The sequence below is a fragment of the Lagenorhynchus albirostris genome, chromosome 13 (genome assembly GCF_949774975.1).
Source record: "Lagenorhynchus albirostris chromosome 13, mLagAlb1.1, whole genome shotgun sequence".
NCBI lineage: Eukaryota > Metazoa > Chordata > Mammalia > Artiodactyla > Delphinidae > Lagenorhynchus > Lagenorhynchus albirostris.
Genome location: NC_083107.1, coordinates 55,015,572 through 55,029,200, shown reverse-complemented (window position 1 = coordinate 55,029,200; position 13,629 = coordinate 55,015,572). Strand labels below are relative to the sequence as shown.

The following is a 13,629-nucleotide window of genomic DNA, read 5'->3' as shown; positions in this document are numbered from 1 at the left end:
TCAGTAGTTGTGGCGCACAGGCCTAGTTGCTCCACGGCATGTGAGACCTTCCCGGACCAGGGATCGAACCTGTGTCCCCTGCGTTGGCAAGCGGATTCTTAACCACTACGCCACCGGGGAAATCCCAAGAACCAGTTTTTGATTTGATTGATTTTTCTGTTTTCTATTCCATTGATTTCTGCTTTTATGTTTATTGTTTCTTTCCTTCAGCTTGCTCTGAGCTTCTGTGCTTTTATCTTTTCCTAGTATTTTTTTAAGGTTGGAGCGTAGATCATTAATTTGAAACTTTGCTTCTCATGTAACCATTTATTGTTAATACTCTTGGCTGACAATGAATTCAGCTTTTGACTGAGAATGACTTCTGCCTTGTCCGAAAAACTTTACTGTCCCCTTTGAAGAGAGATTTCATTCTTTATAGAATTTACTAAAAATTTTTTTCCTCTTTGAGTATTCTAAAGATGTCTCTCTATCTGGCTTACGTAGTTTCTGATGAGAAGTTCCTATGTATGTAAATGTTTCTTTTTCTTTGTGCTCAAGATTTTCCCTTTACTTTTGTTTTACTACTACAGTATGAACCTGTAGTAGTAAACCAAAAGCCCTGGCAGGCTTTTCTTTATAATTATTCTACTTGTAGTTCACTGAGTCTCCTAGAGCTGAGATTTGTTGTTTATGTGTTAGTTTGTATAATTGGTATTGATCTGTCTTCTAGTGCACTAACTCTTTTCTTGGCTATGTCCAGTATACCAATAAACTTGTTAAAGGAATTCTTCAAATAGGATATATTTTCCTAACAGTCATATTTTATTTTTATGCTTTTTATCTCTGTATAAATTTCCCATCTATTCATGTGCACTGTCTGCCTTTTCAACTAGATCCTTTAGTATATTAATATAGTCTCTAGTTGGCCAGGTTTGGATCTCATTGTTGTTCTGGTTACCTTCAGTGTACCACTGTACTGGAAGGCTTAATATTTCATGTACGACCTTTATATCTTTGAGCCTCACAGGGCCCCCAAAGCTTAACTGAATCTCCCCATTTTTGCCGGAGATGCAAAATCCTTTCCTGCCTGGCTAATTCACCTACACCCCCACCCAGCCTTGAACCTAATGGGTTTCACTTCCCTTGCCAGCAGGCAGAATTATTCTCACAAGCCAATCACATCCTCCTGTGGGAACCTTCTTCCGGAACCAGGGCATACCGCACCCTCTTGTTACGCAAAGCCACACTTCCACAGCCCCTACTGGGCTCACTATTCCCAAGTACAACCCCTGTGTGGCCCTACATGGTGTGTAGTGTTCTCTTCCCCCAGACCGTGAGTATAAGTGACTAATAAACTGCTGTCAGTCTCATCTAGTTTGTCTCCAGTGTCATGTGTCGTATGTCTGAGCACCTTCCACTGTCTTGAGGGGCGGGTCCCTCCCTCACTGGTGGGATGAATAGGAGGTGAACTGAACATCCACAGACTTCATAGACTTACCTATGCTTAATGTAGGGCCTGAAAAGCAGAAGGGTCTTTTTCTTGTGTTCCTGTCCCATCCTTAGCAGGCCTTGCACTGCAGAGCCTGTCTCCACATTTTGCCCTTCCCCCTGTGGTAGTATGGTGTTGCAAGTCCACGGTGAGGGCACAGGGAGTTTCTTAGCTGTCCTGTTCCTGCCCCAGACTTTGGTAGGCTTTGTGTGCCTGAGTCTCAGCAGTGGAGCTCCCACAGCAGTTCTGTTCTTCCCCCAGCTCCCTTGTGGCAACCGGTCTCTGCTTTGTGTAGCCTTTTATTAGCAGGGCTTTTTGGATGTGAGCAAATTTCCTGTCCCCCTCCACTGGCCACCGCACTTTGCCTGGGACTTGGGGGTGGGATGGTTTCTAGTCCGTCTCCAGTGGCAGACACTTTTGCTTTGTATGAGAGAAGGATCTAAGAGAAGGATCTGGGAAGCGGTTTTCTGGCCTGGTCCCCAGTGGCAGCAGATCACCGTTGTGCACACCCACACCACCACCAATGGGCAGGTTTCTTGCCCCGTCCCAATTCTTTCTGCTGAACATCTGATGGAGGAAAGGGGGTGTGTCGATGCCCTCTGTGCACTGCTTTATTTAGCTTCATCTTCTTACCAAGGTTGATAAGTTGTGTGTTCATTTTCATTCCTTGATTTTTCCTTATGGTTTCCTTTTTGATCCTTGGATTATTTAGAAGTAAGTTCCACATATTTGTAGGGTTTTTTCCCCATATATTTTTTGGTTATGAATTCTGGTTTAATTCTGTTGTGTTCAGAAAACATACTTTGTTAAATACACACACACATACACACACACATAAATTTTACATTTTGAAGACTTGATTGATTCTACTGTAGTATATGGTTTGGTTTGGTGAATGCACCATGTGCTCTTGAAAAGAACAGATATTTTGCCGTTAGGTATAATATTCTATAAATGCTACTTGGGTCAAGTTTATTGATAATGTTGTTCAAGTCTTCTGGAGCCTTACTGATTTTCTGCCCACTTGTTGTGTTACTTGTTGAGAGAGCAGTATTAAAAGTCTCTAGCTTATAATTGTAGATTTTTCTATTTTTCTTTTCAATTATATTAGGTTTTTGCTTTAAATATATTGAATCTCTGTTGGTGGACACGTACATATTTAGGATTGTTATATTCTTGTGATGATTCGACCTTTTTATCTTCACATCATGCTTCTTTATCCATGGGTAATATACCTTGTGACAAAGTCTAATTTTTCTCCTATTAATATAACCACTCCGGATTTATTGTTTACATGATATATTTTGTTTCCATCCTTTTACTTTTATTTATTTCCAAAGTGGGCTTTTTGTAAACAGAATACAGTTGAATTTTCTTTTCACCCCCAACCAATCTAACAATCTCTGCCTTTTACTTAGAGTGTTTAGACCACTTGCCTTTAATATAATTATTAATAATATAATTATCAGTTTAAATCCATCATTTTACCCTGAGTTTTCCATTTGTCCTATTGTCCTTTATTCCTCCCCCCACACTTTTTAAAAAAATTTATTTTATTTTTTTGGCTGCGTTGCGTCTTCATTGCTGCACAGGGGCTACTCTTTGTTGTGGTGCGCGGGCTTCTCATTGCGGTGGCTTCTCGTTGCGGAGCATGGGCTCTAGGTATACGGGTTTCAGTAGTTGTGGCACGCGGACTCAGTAGTTGTGGCAGGCAGGCTCAGTAGTTGTGGCTTGCAGGCTCTAGAGCGCAGGCTCAGTAGTTGTGGCACACGGGCTTAGTTGCTCCGCGGCATGTGGGATCTTCCCGGACCAGGGCTCAAACTTGTGTCCCCTGCCTTGGCAGGTGGATTCTTAACCACTGCGTCACCAGGGAAGCCCCTCTTCCCCCTTTCTTTTTTTTTCCTTTTTTTTTTTTTTGGCGGTACGCGGGCCTCTCACTGTTGTGGCCTCTCCCGTTGCGGAGCACAGGCTCCGGACGCGCAGGCTCAGCGGCCATGGCTCACGGGCCCAGCCGCTCCGCGGTATGTGGGATCTTCCCGGACCAGGGCACGCACCCGTGTCACCTGCATCGGCAGGCAGACTCTCAACCACTGCACCACCAGGGAAGCCCCCCACCCCCTTTCTTGATTAATTTTTTATGATGCTCATTTCATCTCTCCTGGTGGCTTACTAACTAAACTTTTGTTTAGTGGTTTACAATATATATCTTTAATGTACCACAGTTTACCTTCAATCAAATTCTGCTTAGATCACATAGATTATAAGAACCATGAAACAGTACACTTCTAGTTCTTCCTTCCCATTCTTGTGCTTTTGTCGTCATACATTTTATTTCTGTACATGTTCTAAGCCCCACAGTGCATTATTAATGTTTCTTGCTTTAGGCAATCAGTGATCTTTTAAAAAGTTTAATCCCCCCCATGTTTATTTACTTATTGTTACTTATTTTTTAAAAATTTACCATTTCTGCCCCTCTTCATTTCTTTGTGTACATTCAAATTTCCACCCCCACCTATGGATTTCTCAGGTCTCCTCCACTGGCTCAGTTCTTTCTGATGGACACCTGATAGAGATCTCTGGCAAATGTGTTTGGATTCTGCTTGTGTCTAGAGCTTCCACAGATGCTAAACAGTTGTCCTAGCCCACTGTTGACCTTTAATAATCTGGTAACTTTTTTGTTGTTCATCACCTGTTTCTTTTATGCTCTGCCAAAGTAAAAATGCTTAGAGTCCTGTCTGTCCTTGGAGTGACTTGGGAATTTAGTTCAGTTGATTGTCTTGTAATCTTAGCTCTCTGATGGACTAAAGAGTTGGTGTGGTTTTATAAATTATCTGTTTCTTTCCTCATCTTTGGAGTGGGGATGACATTCTCTTGTGGATTTCTACATCCTAAACAGAACCTGAAATATGCAGAGGAACCTGAAAAATTCGAAGTGCAAAACAGCAAAGTCCTTCCCTCTTCATACAGTGGAGTGAGTCCTTTGCCATAGAAACTCTTTTAGCAAAGGGCATTTCCTGGCTGTTGTATCATTTAGACTTCAGTTGCAGATGACAAAAATATTGGAGCTGTTTTAAACAGAATGGGATTTAACTTTAGAAATTAGATGCTTAAAATCATTGATAGGGTTGGAGAAGTAGGCTCAAGCTGGACCTCAGAATAGTCCCACAGAAATGGTTCCACAAGTGAGCTCTTAACCTCTGCCCCATATGGAAATTGAGAAGCTGCTGGGTTAACTTCTGGGCCAGGATCACACTACTTTAGCCGTGATCTTGAGATCAGGAAACCTCTAGCAGCGTCATTGGCTCTAGAACAATTTTGTGCCTCCTACTTCTGCTGCAGCAAAATGGATCCCTTGTGCACCATCCACTCTATGCCTGCTTAATTCACTTCTGAATTTGTCTTATACACATACATCTGATTGGCAGAGATAAATCCAAGGGGGTCTTGGAAATATAACGTTGGATTTCTAGCCTTTGTAGCATAAGCGAGTGAACTAGAGGGAAGTTGGAAAGGATACTGAGCAAGTCATAATTAGAGACGACAGAATCCATTTGAGTGAGCTATTATGAGGAGACAGAAATTTATTAAAGGCTGTCAGAAGGCTAACAGACGTTAGCCAGGGATCCACGTTTCGATGCTTCACAGACAGGACTTGTGAAGCCAAGAGCAGTATCTAACCCCACAATGGCAGTGCTCTAGCAGGAGCCCCACTACAACATCTGCTACCTCTACTCAGCAATCTTGCATGATTCTGTTCTACCTTGACTCTGTCAGTAAGTGCCACGTATCTAGGGTCTATTCTTAGAACGCTTCACTTTTTACCAATTTTTGTATTAGAGTACTTTTGATTATAAGTGAGAGAAACTCAACCTCATCTAGTTTAGAATAAAGGATAGATACTTTGGTTATATTAGTCAGGGTTCTTAGTTGGTAAGTACAGATTTCTCTATAATTTAAACCGAAAGGCATATAGGATATTAGGTTCTCGTAAAATCTCTGGGAAGACTAGAGAACCAGGTTTGGATGCTGCACTTCCAGAAACAGTGGAAAGACCCATGCCCTCTGCTGCTTGGAATCCATGATGTCAAACATGGATGGCAGAAAAGTCAACACACATGCCCCAGAAGAACGTGGTATCGCAGCCATTGTTCTTGCCGAACTATCCAGTCTCCCTGCATGCAGCCTTATTCTGATGTTGCTAACTCCTGTACCTAAATGTCATTCACATTTGTCAGCTTGGCTAAACCTGGCCTGTATGTCTGCATCCTTGTTCAAGAGTATCTGGGGAAAATGTATTTAGAGCTTCAAGGAAGGTAAGCTGGAAGTAGTTTGGAAATGGGTGTACAGTTTATGCCACCACCCACTTCTTTGACTACTTAACATCCATCCTTGCCGTCTCTACATGCTTCCTTTCCAGACACCAACTTTAAAACAATAGTAATTATCCCTGAATCATTAGAAAATATGGTACTATTTCCTTAAATGGGGAGGCTTAAATTTAACGTCACAGCATCCATCTCTGGTTGCTGTTTATTCCTCTTCTGGTTTTAGCCACAACCCTGTCTTTATAGCTTGTAACTTCTGCATTAAATTATAAAGGTAAAAACACCACCACCAACAGACCTTATGTAAAAAATAGAAAGGGAATTGGGTGCAGAAGGAAAATAATTACACTGAGCAAGGAAGAAAACACAGATAGCTTCGTTAGTCTTCCGTTCTTCCTGATGCCTTCATTGTATAGAACAGCGCGCGCGCGCGCGCGCACACACACACACACACACACACACACACACACACACACACACACACACACACACACACACACACACACACACACACACACACACACACACACACACACACACACACACACACACACACACACACACACACACACACACTTCTCCCCTCCGTATCTTAGATGACCAGAGTTCTTAGTCTGGTGGGGTGACCCAAACCTTCATTCTTGCAGGTTGTGGGCCCTGGGTTACAAGAAGTGTTTTGTGGGAGTAAGTCATTCATAAGTCTGTGTGTGCTATTGCTAGTCAATAGCACAGAAAAGGCAAATCGTATCTAGAATAATTGTCCATTCAATGAAAACAGGTAACTGCTGAGAGTCTAATCTAACTGACACGTTACCAGGAATGGTTCCATGTTGGAGGCCCAGTGTACTCTGTTCCTTGCAGATTAGACAGTTGGAGTAATCAGATCAGAATGGGTGAGAGGACATCCCTGTGGTGGCATCCACAGGTGTGTCCATTTTGTTTACGTGTCCTTTGAGCAGTCATTGGGTGGCTAGGGAAAGAGACTGGCTTATAGCCATAGGGATCATCTTATCCAGCAGACGAGTGAAAAACCTCCTTTGCAGAGGAGGCTTTGTGACCATGGGGGCTCAAATATCCTCACAGCCAGGCCCACCCTCAGATGTCTGACCCACAAACCTCTTTTATAAGCATCATTGTTACCAGTCCTCTAATCTCATTCCTTTCAAGTCCCTGATCATTGTGACAAGTAAATAACCATTGTCCATGGATGGGTATGGATTAGTACCTCTGGCCATCTCTCTTGCAACTCAAAGTAGAAAACCAGATGTCCACTCTAACGTTCTGCCCTCCAAAAGGATCTCCCTTCTTCACTGGGCTTCACAGTCACTCCTGCCTGGGGCTGAAATGCTGCAGCAGTATAATTCCAGTCGGTGCCCCTACATCATGCGGAGCCATCTGCCACATTCGGATTTTTTCCTCTTCAGTTGACGTGCTGGAACTCCCATGAAAGCTGAGTGAGGGTTGAGGGAGAAAGGATGCTACCTCAGGAGTGTGACCTACACTGCTCCTTGATGAGCGTGTGCTGGTGCTGAGCACAGCTGATGAGGACTTTATGGCTTAGATAAAATCTGGCTCGTGAGGAAGCTCAGGTTACAGGGTCACTTGGTTTTCTTTTCTCAGGCTTCCAGGTAAATTGCATGCCTGGGCCTATTTCCCAGAAGAAGAATAATTAAGGGGATAAGAGGTTTTGGCTTGCTTAAAACCCTGGGAGACTATGCCTCAGCTGTCCTGTGAGGTGTTGCTGTAGTTGGCTCCTTAACGCCATCCCTCAGACACTTTCAGCTCCATTAGATTGCTTGTTAAATGGGAGAAAATTATGTTTGCTTTAACTGCAATCCAAATGCCAGCTGTGCCGATCTGTTCCTGTAAGGAGACCACATTTGTTGAAGTTGCCACCCAGTTAAGTTTTAAAATAACGTCCTTTTTCTAAACTCCATTTATTTTTCTCTTCAGACCAAACAGGTGAGTTAAATGTGAAGATGACAGGAATTGCATGGTTGTTGTACATGTGGGTCATAAACAGACCCCTAGCTGCACTGGGGTCTGGGAAGAACTATTTTAACTCTAAACCCAGTGGTGCATTAGGGCAAGCTGGGAGTCAGAGGGTGCTGAGTCATCTATCAGTAAAATCTGCCACGACAGCTAAAAATCGAATGTTATCAGTCATTTTGTTTGATCTGCCCTGATTTGCATCTTGGAAGACTAACAGATCTCCCTTTACAGAGGGACATATTAAATATATTCTTTCATTGTGGGTCTCATAAGTAAAGGCTCATTTGGCCATTTTGAATAATTATGGAACATAGCAGACAAGCTTCCTATTTTTCTAATATGTACCACACTTGGCTATGTTCTTTTTCAGAGATTTAGGTTTTCATTTTATTTACAACAAAATAGATCAGAATAGAGCAGTTTTGGAAAGGATGAGAAATATTATACCAGAGACCAATGACCCCCAGTTGTAGGTGGCATCTTTGGAAGTTGAAGAACTCAGTCCAGATTCTTTAAAATATCATTTCTAAAAATTGTACTTCCACCCCACTTATAGCCCGAGAAAAACTGAGTAAGTCATGAAATATTTTCAGTCGTAAGGTTTATAATTTTTAACAGAATGGGAGTTGAGAAATGGAATGTGCATCACTAGCTGAATAGAACTTGTTTGGGGACCCTTTTGCTCAGAATTAATTTCAGTTTTTCAAACATTTCTTCTAGAATGCATCTTCCATGTGGATTATGACCTCCTTATTTTTAAGAAGTGGTTTTAAAGGAAAAGAGTTTCTACGGTAGCTTGTTTTCATTACCATGTTAAATTTTTTTTCAGCTCCCTTGGAAATCATTGACTAGCATCATTGAATATTATTACATGTGGAAAACTACTGACAGATATGTGCAGCAGGTAATTTTTTCATATTGCTACCAATACAATTGCATTAAAATGAACTTTCTATTTATACATTAATATTTCTTAGCAATATGCTTAGTTTTAAATTTGTTTTGTTTGCTTTATCTTTTCTAGACCATTTTAAAGTACATGATTTCATATCTTTAGCATATTATTTTAAGATTTTAGTCTCGATATTTTCTTTACTTCCGATTCCATTATGATAAATATTTTGGACAGACAGCAGGGAAAGATACCAATAGAGAGGTGTTATTTTCCTTGTAGTGCCTGGTGCTTCATCTCTTTGTGAGTATAGTTGACAGGAATGACTGAAACTGTGTAAAAGATCTTCTGAACCCTCCTAGACATTTTTGTGGTTATACCCCCTAGTATAGGGTATACCCCACAAAGGTCTTTGACCTTAACTGTAGTAGTTAGTCTTTACTAGTTTGATACTTCGTACATAAGCACGCAACTTTTTTTTCCAAAATTATCTCTAAAAGCAGGGAATCACTTATTTTGTAAATTCTCCCCAAATGTCCCAAATTGAGGTAATTCTCTCAGTTACCTGTTTTGAGTAATACTACTTTTGGGGGAAAGGTACATTTTCCTCAAGTGGCCTCAGTCAGTATATTATATTCTTCTAGTTAACATGTCAGAACTGGTAAAGGGGCAAGTATATTTAACACAGACATTATTTTTCCTAAGTATATGATCACCCAGTGGCAAGTGTTAAGATGCTATAAAAATACAATTTAAAGATCACTTTAAAAATTACCATAGTGAGTTGTTGAGGTTGTGAATAGTGAATAAATACCCATGGCTTGTTGAAAAATTCCCAGCATCACAGCATATATAATTCAGAAAGTGCTCATTTCAAACTAGCATCCAAATCCAGGCAAGATGGTTCTTTAGGACATTAGTCTGCCATCTTCTCGCCTGTTGGCTTTCCCAATAAAGTTGTTCCCCCACCACCACCCCACCACCACCCCAAATACTTACTTCAAACAACTTAGGTAGCATGAAGACCATGTGCTCTGGAAAACCTGTGTTATTCAAAGTAAAAAGAGTCCCTAAAGATAGATGGTGGCGATGATGGCATCAAGAATGGTTGAAAGTATTTGGATAAAAATTATTTCCCAAAATTTGGACTCCTTCTTTAAAAGTTTTAAGTTGTCTCCTTAAATGTTTTTGTTTTCTTCTCATTGAGCAAATGGAGGGTTGTCTTATATTCTGATTTGTCTTCATTTTGAGTATCTACCATACATTATTTTCCTTCCCTATTTGCATTTATTATTGTGTTCATCACTCTCTGGATGTGATTTTATAATCTTTTCCCCATTCCTTTCCCTGCCTTTGGCTCCTAATTGGTTCCTAAAAATCTGACATGAGTTCAGCCAAGCTTTAAAGTTTACTGCATGTCTCCCAACATTTGAGGGTACATGCTTATTTAATTGGACTTAGATTAGTTACTGTCTCCTTCTCTTTCATGGACTTTGGAAACTAATCATCTCTGAATAATTTTCTAAAAGCAAAGGTTATGTATTTTTTTTTCCCTCTGAGAAAGGCAAAAAAGAAATAAATAGAAACTGTGAAAAGTAAAAGTGGTTACTTATAAGTCCTGTTTATCTACTCATGGAGGAATAGGAAACAGTTGTTCATTGATTTACTTTTAAAATTTGTGTCTAAAATGTTTTTAATACTTGTAGTTCTGTACCTCAGAATCTAGTGATTTTTTCTTACAAACCATTGCAGTTTACGTGCATGAAAGAAAAGCTCATCTTAAAAAGGCAATTTTTGAAGTATACTTTAATGTTTTATTTTCTTGTGAATTTTTTAAGGCAGATGAAGTGGTAATAATTATTCGACATCATGTGTAAAATATTTTATCTATCTTTTGAATTAGAAACGTCTAAAAGCAGCAGAAGCTGAGAGTAAGCTGAAACAAGTGTATATCCCAACTTAGTAAGTAATGGAAATCTATTAAAATATTTGCCATGGTATTAATTCTCTTCAAAACAAAATATGTACATTTTGGTCAGTTACAGCGAAATTTGAATTTATGTATCTTATTTTCTTCCACTACAAAGCACTGTTTGCTTTCCATTTTAGTGCCACTTAAATGACCTTTTTTAGAAAGAAAAATGGCTGGTGAGGGGAACCCCAAGTCAGCTAACAAGAGGACCAGAGGAAACATGCCATCAAAGCTTCAGGGAGGATTTCCCTGGTGGTCCAGTGGTTAACACTCCACGCTTCCACTGCACGGGGGTGCATGTTCGATCCCTAGTCGGGAATTAAGATCCCACATGCTACACAGCGTGGCCAAAAAAAAAAAAAAAATTTTAAATTAATAAAAAGCTTCAGGGAAAGTGTTAGAAAACTAACCTATGAAAATATTATTTGAAGCAAATGTGTTTCAGAAAGCTAGCAACTTTTGAAACTTCTGTATTGTTTAATGTATTTTGTTTGGGTAATGTGTGTTGCCCTTTTGAGGTATGTCGTTTATTTGGTTGAGAATTTTACATTGTTTGCTTGAGGAAAGGGTTAGGGGACGGACGTAATTAGAACCAAACTTTGTAAATCATTGGATAAATAATGAATAGGTTTCAGTTGTTTCAGATGCCTAGCATTCTATCATTATTGTCCTTTTGGTTTAGAAATCATTGTCATATCAAAATGAATGCCAATTTTCTTTTCATTTGCTACATTTTAAATGAATTATCTTTTTTTGAGGTCATGAGTTTGACAGTTCATTTGTTCAGGAAAATTTATTGAGCACCATGTATATAGTGCTATCCTATGTTCTTTGGGGATTAAAATGAAATTTACTACAGCGTTCTGTGTACTGATTCGAGCTTTTTCACTCTTTGAGCTCAGTACAGCTGTTTTATACCTCCCCTTTTGTTTACTGACTTTTGATATATTTTTATATACAGGAGGCCTCATAGACACTGAATTGTTATATTTCTTATGAATCTTTTATCTCAAGATAGATAAGGTGTAATTTACAGGGTCCATAATTTTTATTCAGAGCTGTAATGTCCTTCCTGCAGAGTGGTTTCTAATATTTTAGAAAATTATATGTTTTATTTGACTAATCTATAAAAGAACAACTCCCCAAAGAAAACACTGCTGTGATTCATGTGTCTTAGATTTTCAAAAACAAGCATACCAGCTTTCTTATACTTTGCAGTGCTGTCACATCAAAGGAAAAGTACATTAAGCCAGTTTTCAGCAAATAACCCAGATAATTGTTGCTATTCTGTTTTGCATTGACTTTGGAGTCTTGATCTAAGCCTTGATCTAAGTCAAAGACTAAGTCAAAGACCAGTATGTGGGCCAAATCTGACCTGCCACCGGTTTTTGTAAATAAAGTGTTATGGAATACAGCCATGTTCATTCATTTATGTATTGTCTCTGTCTGCTTTTGTGCTACAATGACAGCGCTCAATGGTTGCGACAAAAATTATAATACCCACAAAGCTTAAAACATTTACTCTGCCAATCCCTGATCCAAGTGAATGACTTGTGAAGATCAAGACAGAGTTTCTAATCATACTTTTAAAAAATGTTATATAAATCATGTATATAAATAGAATATATGAATTCTATTTATTATGAATTTATTATTCATAATAAATTCTGTTATGAATCTGTACTGTTGAGTTGGATAAGAATCTGAGTTCTTTGAAGAATTTCCCAATTAACTCTGAAATATTATTTTAAAACAAATAATAGATTAAGTTCTTTGGGGGAGGGGATGCTGTGCTACATGGCTTGTGGGATCTTAGTTCCCTGACCAGGGATCAAATCCAGGTCCATGGCAGTGAAAGCACAAAGTCCTAACCACTGGACCACCAGAGAATCCCCAAGAATTATTTTATACTGTCATCTTTTGAGACTGGCAGTCTCCTATATATATGCAAAGCACTCTGTTCACTACTAGAGGTAGATCAGTTAAGAAGACACGTTGTCTTCTGGAGCCTACATTCTATTGTGGGGGAGACAGATGCCCAACAGCTAGTCACCCAGTGTGTTGAGTACTCTGATGATGAAGAAGAGATGGTGTGACGGTTTGTTCTGGGGACCACACTCAGGTGATGCTGTCAGGAAAGATTCCTTGTGGAGGTGAGTTTGAGTGAACTGTAGAGGAGGGATCATTCAGGTGATGGAGGCTTTCCAGGCCCATGGGATTGTGAGATGGGAAGGGGCAGAACAGAGTTACGGAGGTGAGAGAAAGGCAGTGTGGCTGGTATGAAGAGAGTGGTGAGCCATGGGAGGTCAATACGGTAGGCAAGGGCCAGGAGTTAGCCATCTGATAAACAGTGGAATTGGATTGTAAACAAGTAAGTATCATGATTAAATTTCTACATACTTTAAGATTACTGGCTACATTTTGGAAAATGGTATGGGGAAACAGGGGAGTGGATGTAAGAACACCAATTATGAAAGTTCTTGGAGAAGAAAGATGATAGTAGCTTGACCTGGAGCTGTGGCCTGGAAATGGTATGCTACTTAGAGGTGATTGACTTGTATGGAGAGATAGAGGGGAGATGTCAAGCTGAGTCCCAGGTTTCTGGCTAGCTCAGTTAACTAGGTGGATTGCTGTGCTGTTCACCATGATGAGAAACTGCGGCAGAGAACCAGGTTGGGTCATTTTGAGTTTGTTTTCTCCAAAAAGAGGTGTTGAATATGCTGTCAGATATATTGGTCTTAAACTCAGGAGAAAGTTCTGGGCTAGAGGTCCGTATGTGAGCTTCATCAGCAGATAATGTTGTGCTTGAAACTATGGATGCGATTTCTTAGAGTAATAAGAAAAAAGAGCCTTGGACCAAACTTGAGGAAATCTGTTCAGTATATCAGATAGAGTATGATAGCTGAAAAAGGATAGCCAGGTGAGTGCATTACCACACAACCTGAGAGAGGAGTGTCTTTCAAGGAGGGAAAGAGGTTAA

At 40.0% G+C, this 13,629-nt stretch overlaps 1 protein-coding gene across 11 annotated transcripts in view; it reads left to right on the top strand.

The window, feature by feature from the left end:
* MTA3 (metastasis associated 1 family member 3) overlaps positions 1 to 13,629 on the top strand; it is a 174,868-nt gene that overhangs the window by 108,127 nt on the left and 53,112 nt on the right. For all 11 annotated transcript variants that reach the window (XR_009544227.1, XM_060169832.1, XM_060169831.1 and 8 more), the window contains 2 exons: positions 8,615 to 8,689; positions 10,581 to 10,639. Coding sequence is in view for 10 of the 11 variants with exons in the window: in XM_060169832.1 (XP_060025815.1) it covers positions 8,615 to 8,689; positions 10,581 to 10,639 (134 nt within the window). In the remaining variant the exon portion in view is untranslated. The remainder of the gene's footprint in view (positions 1 to 8,614; positions 8,690 to 10,580; positions 10,640 to 13,629) is intronic.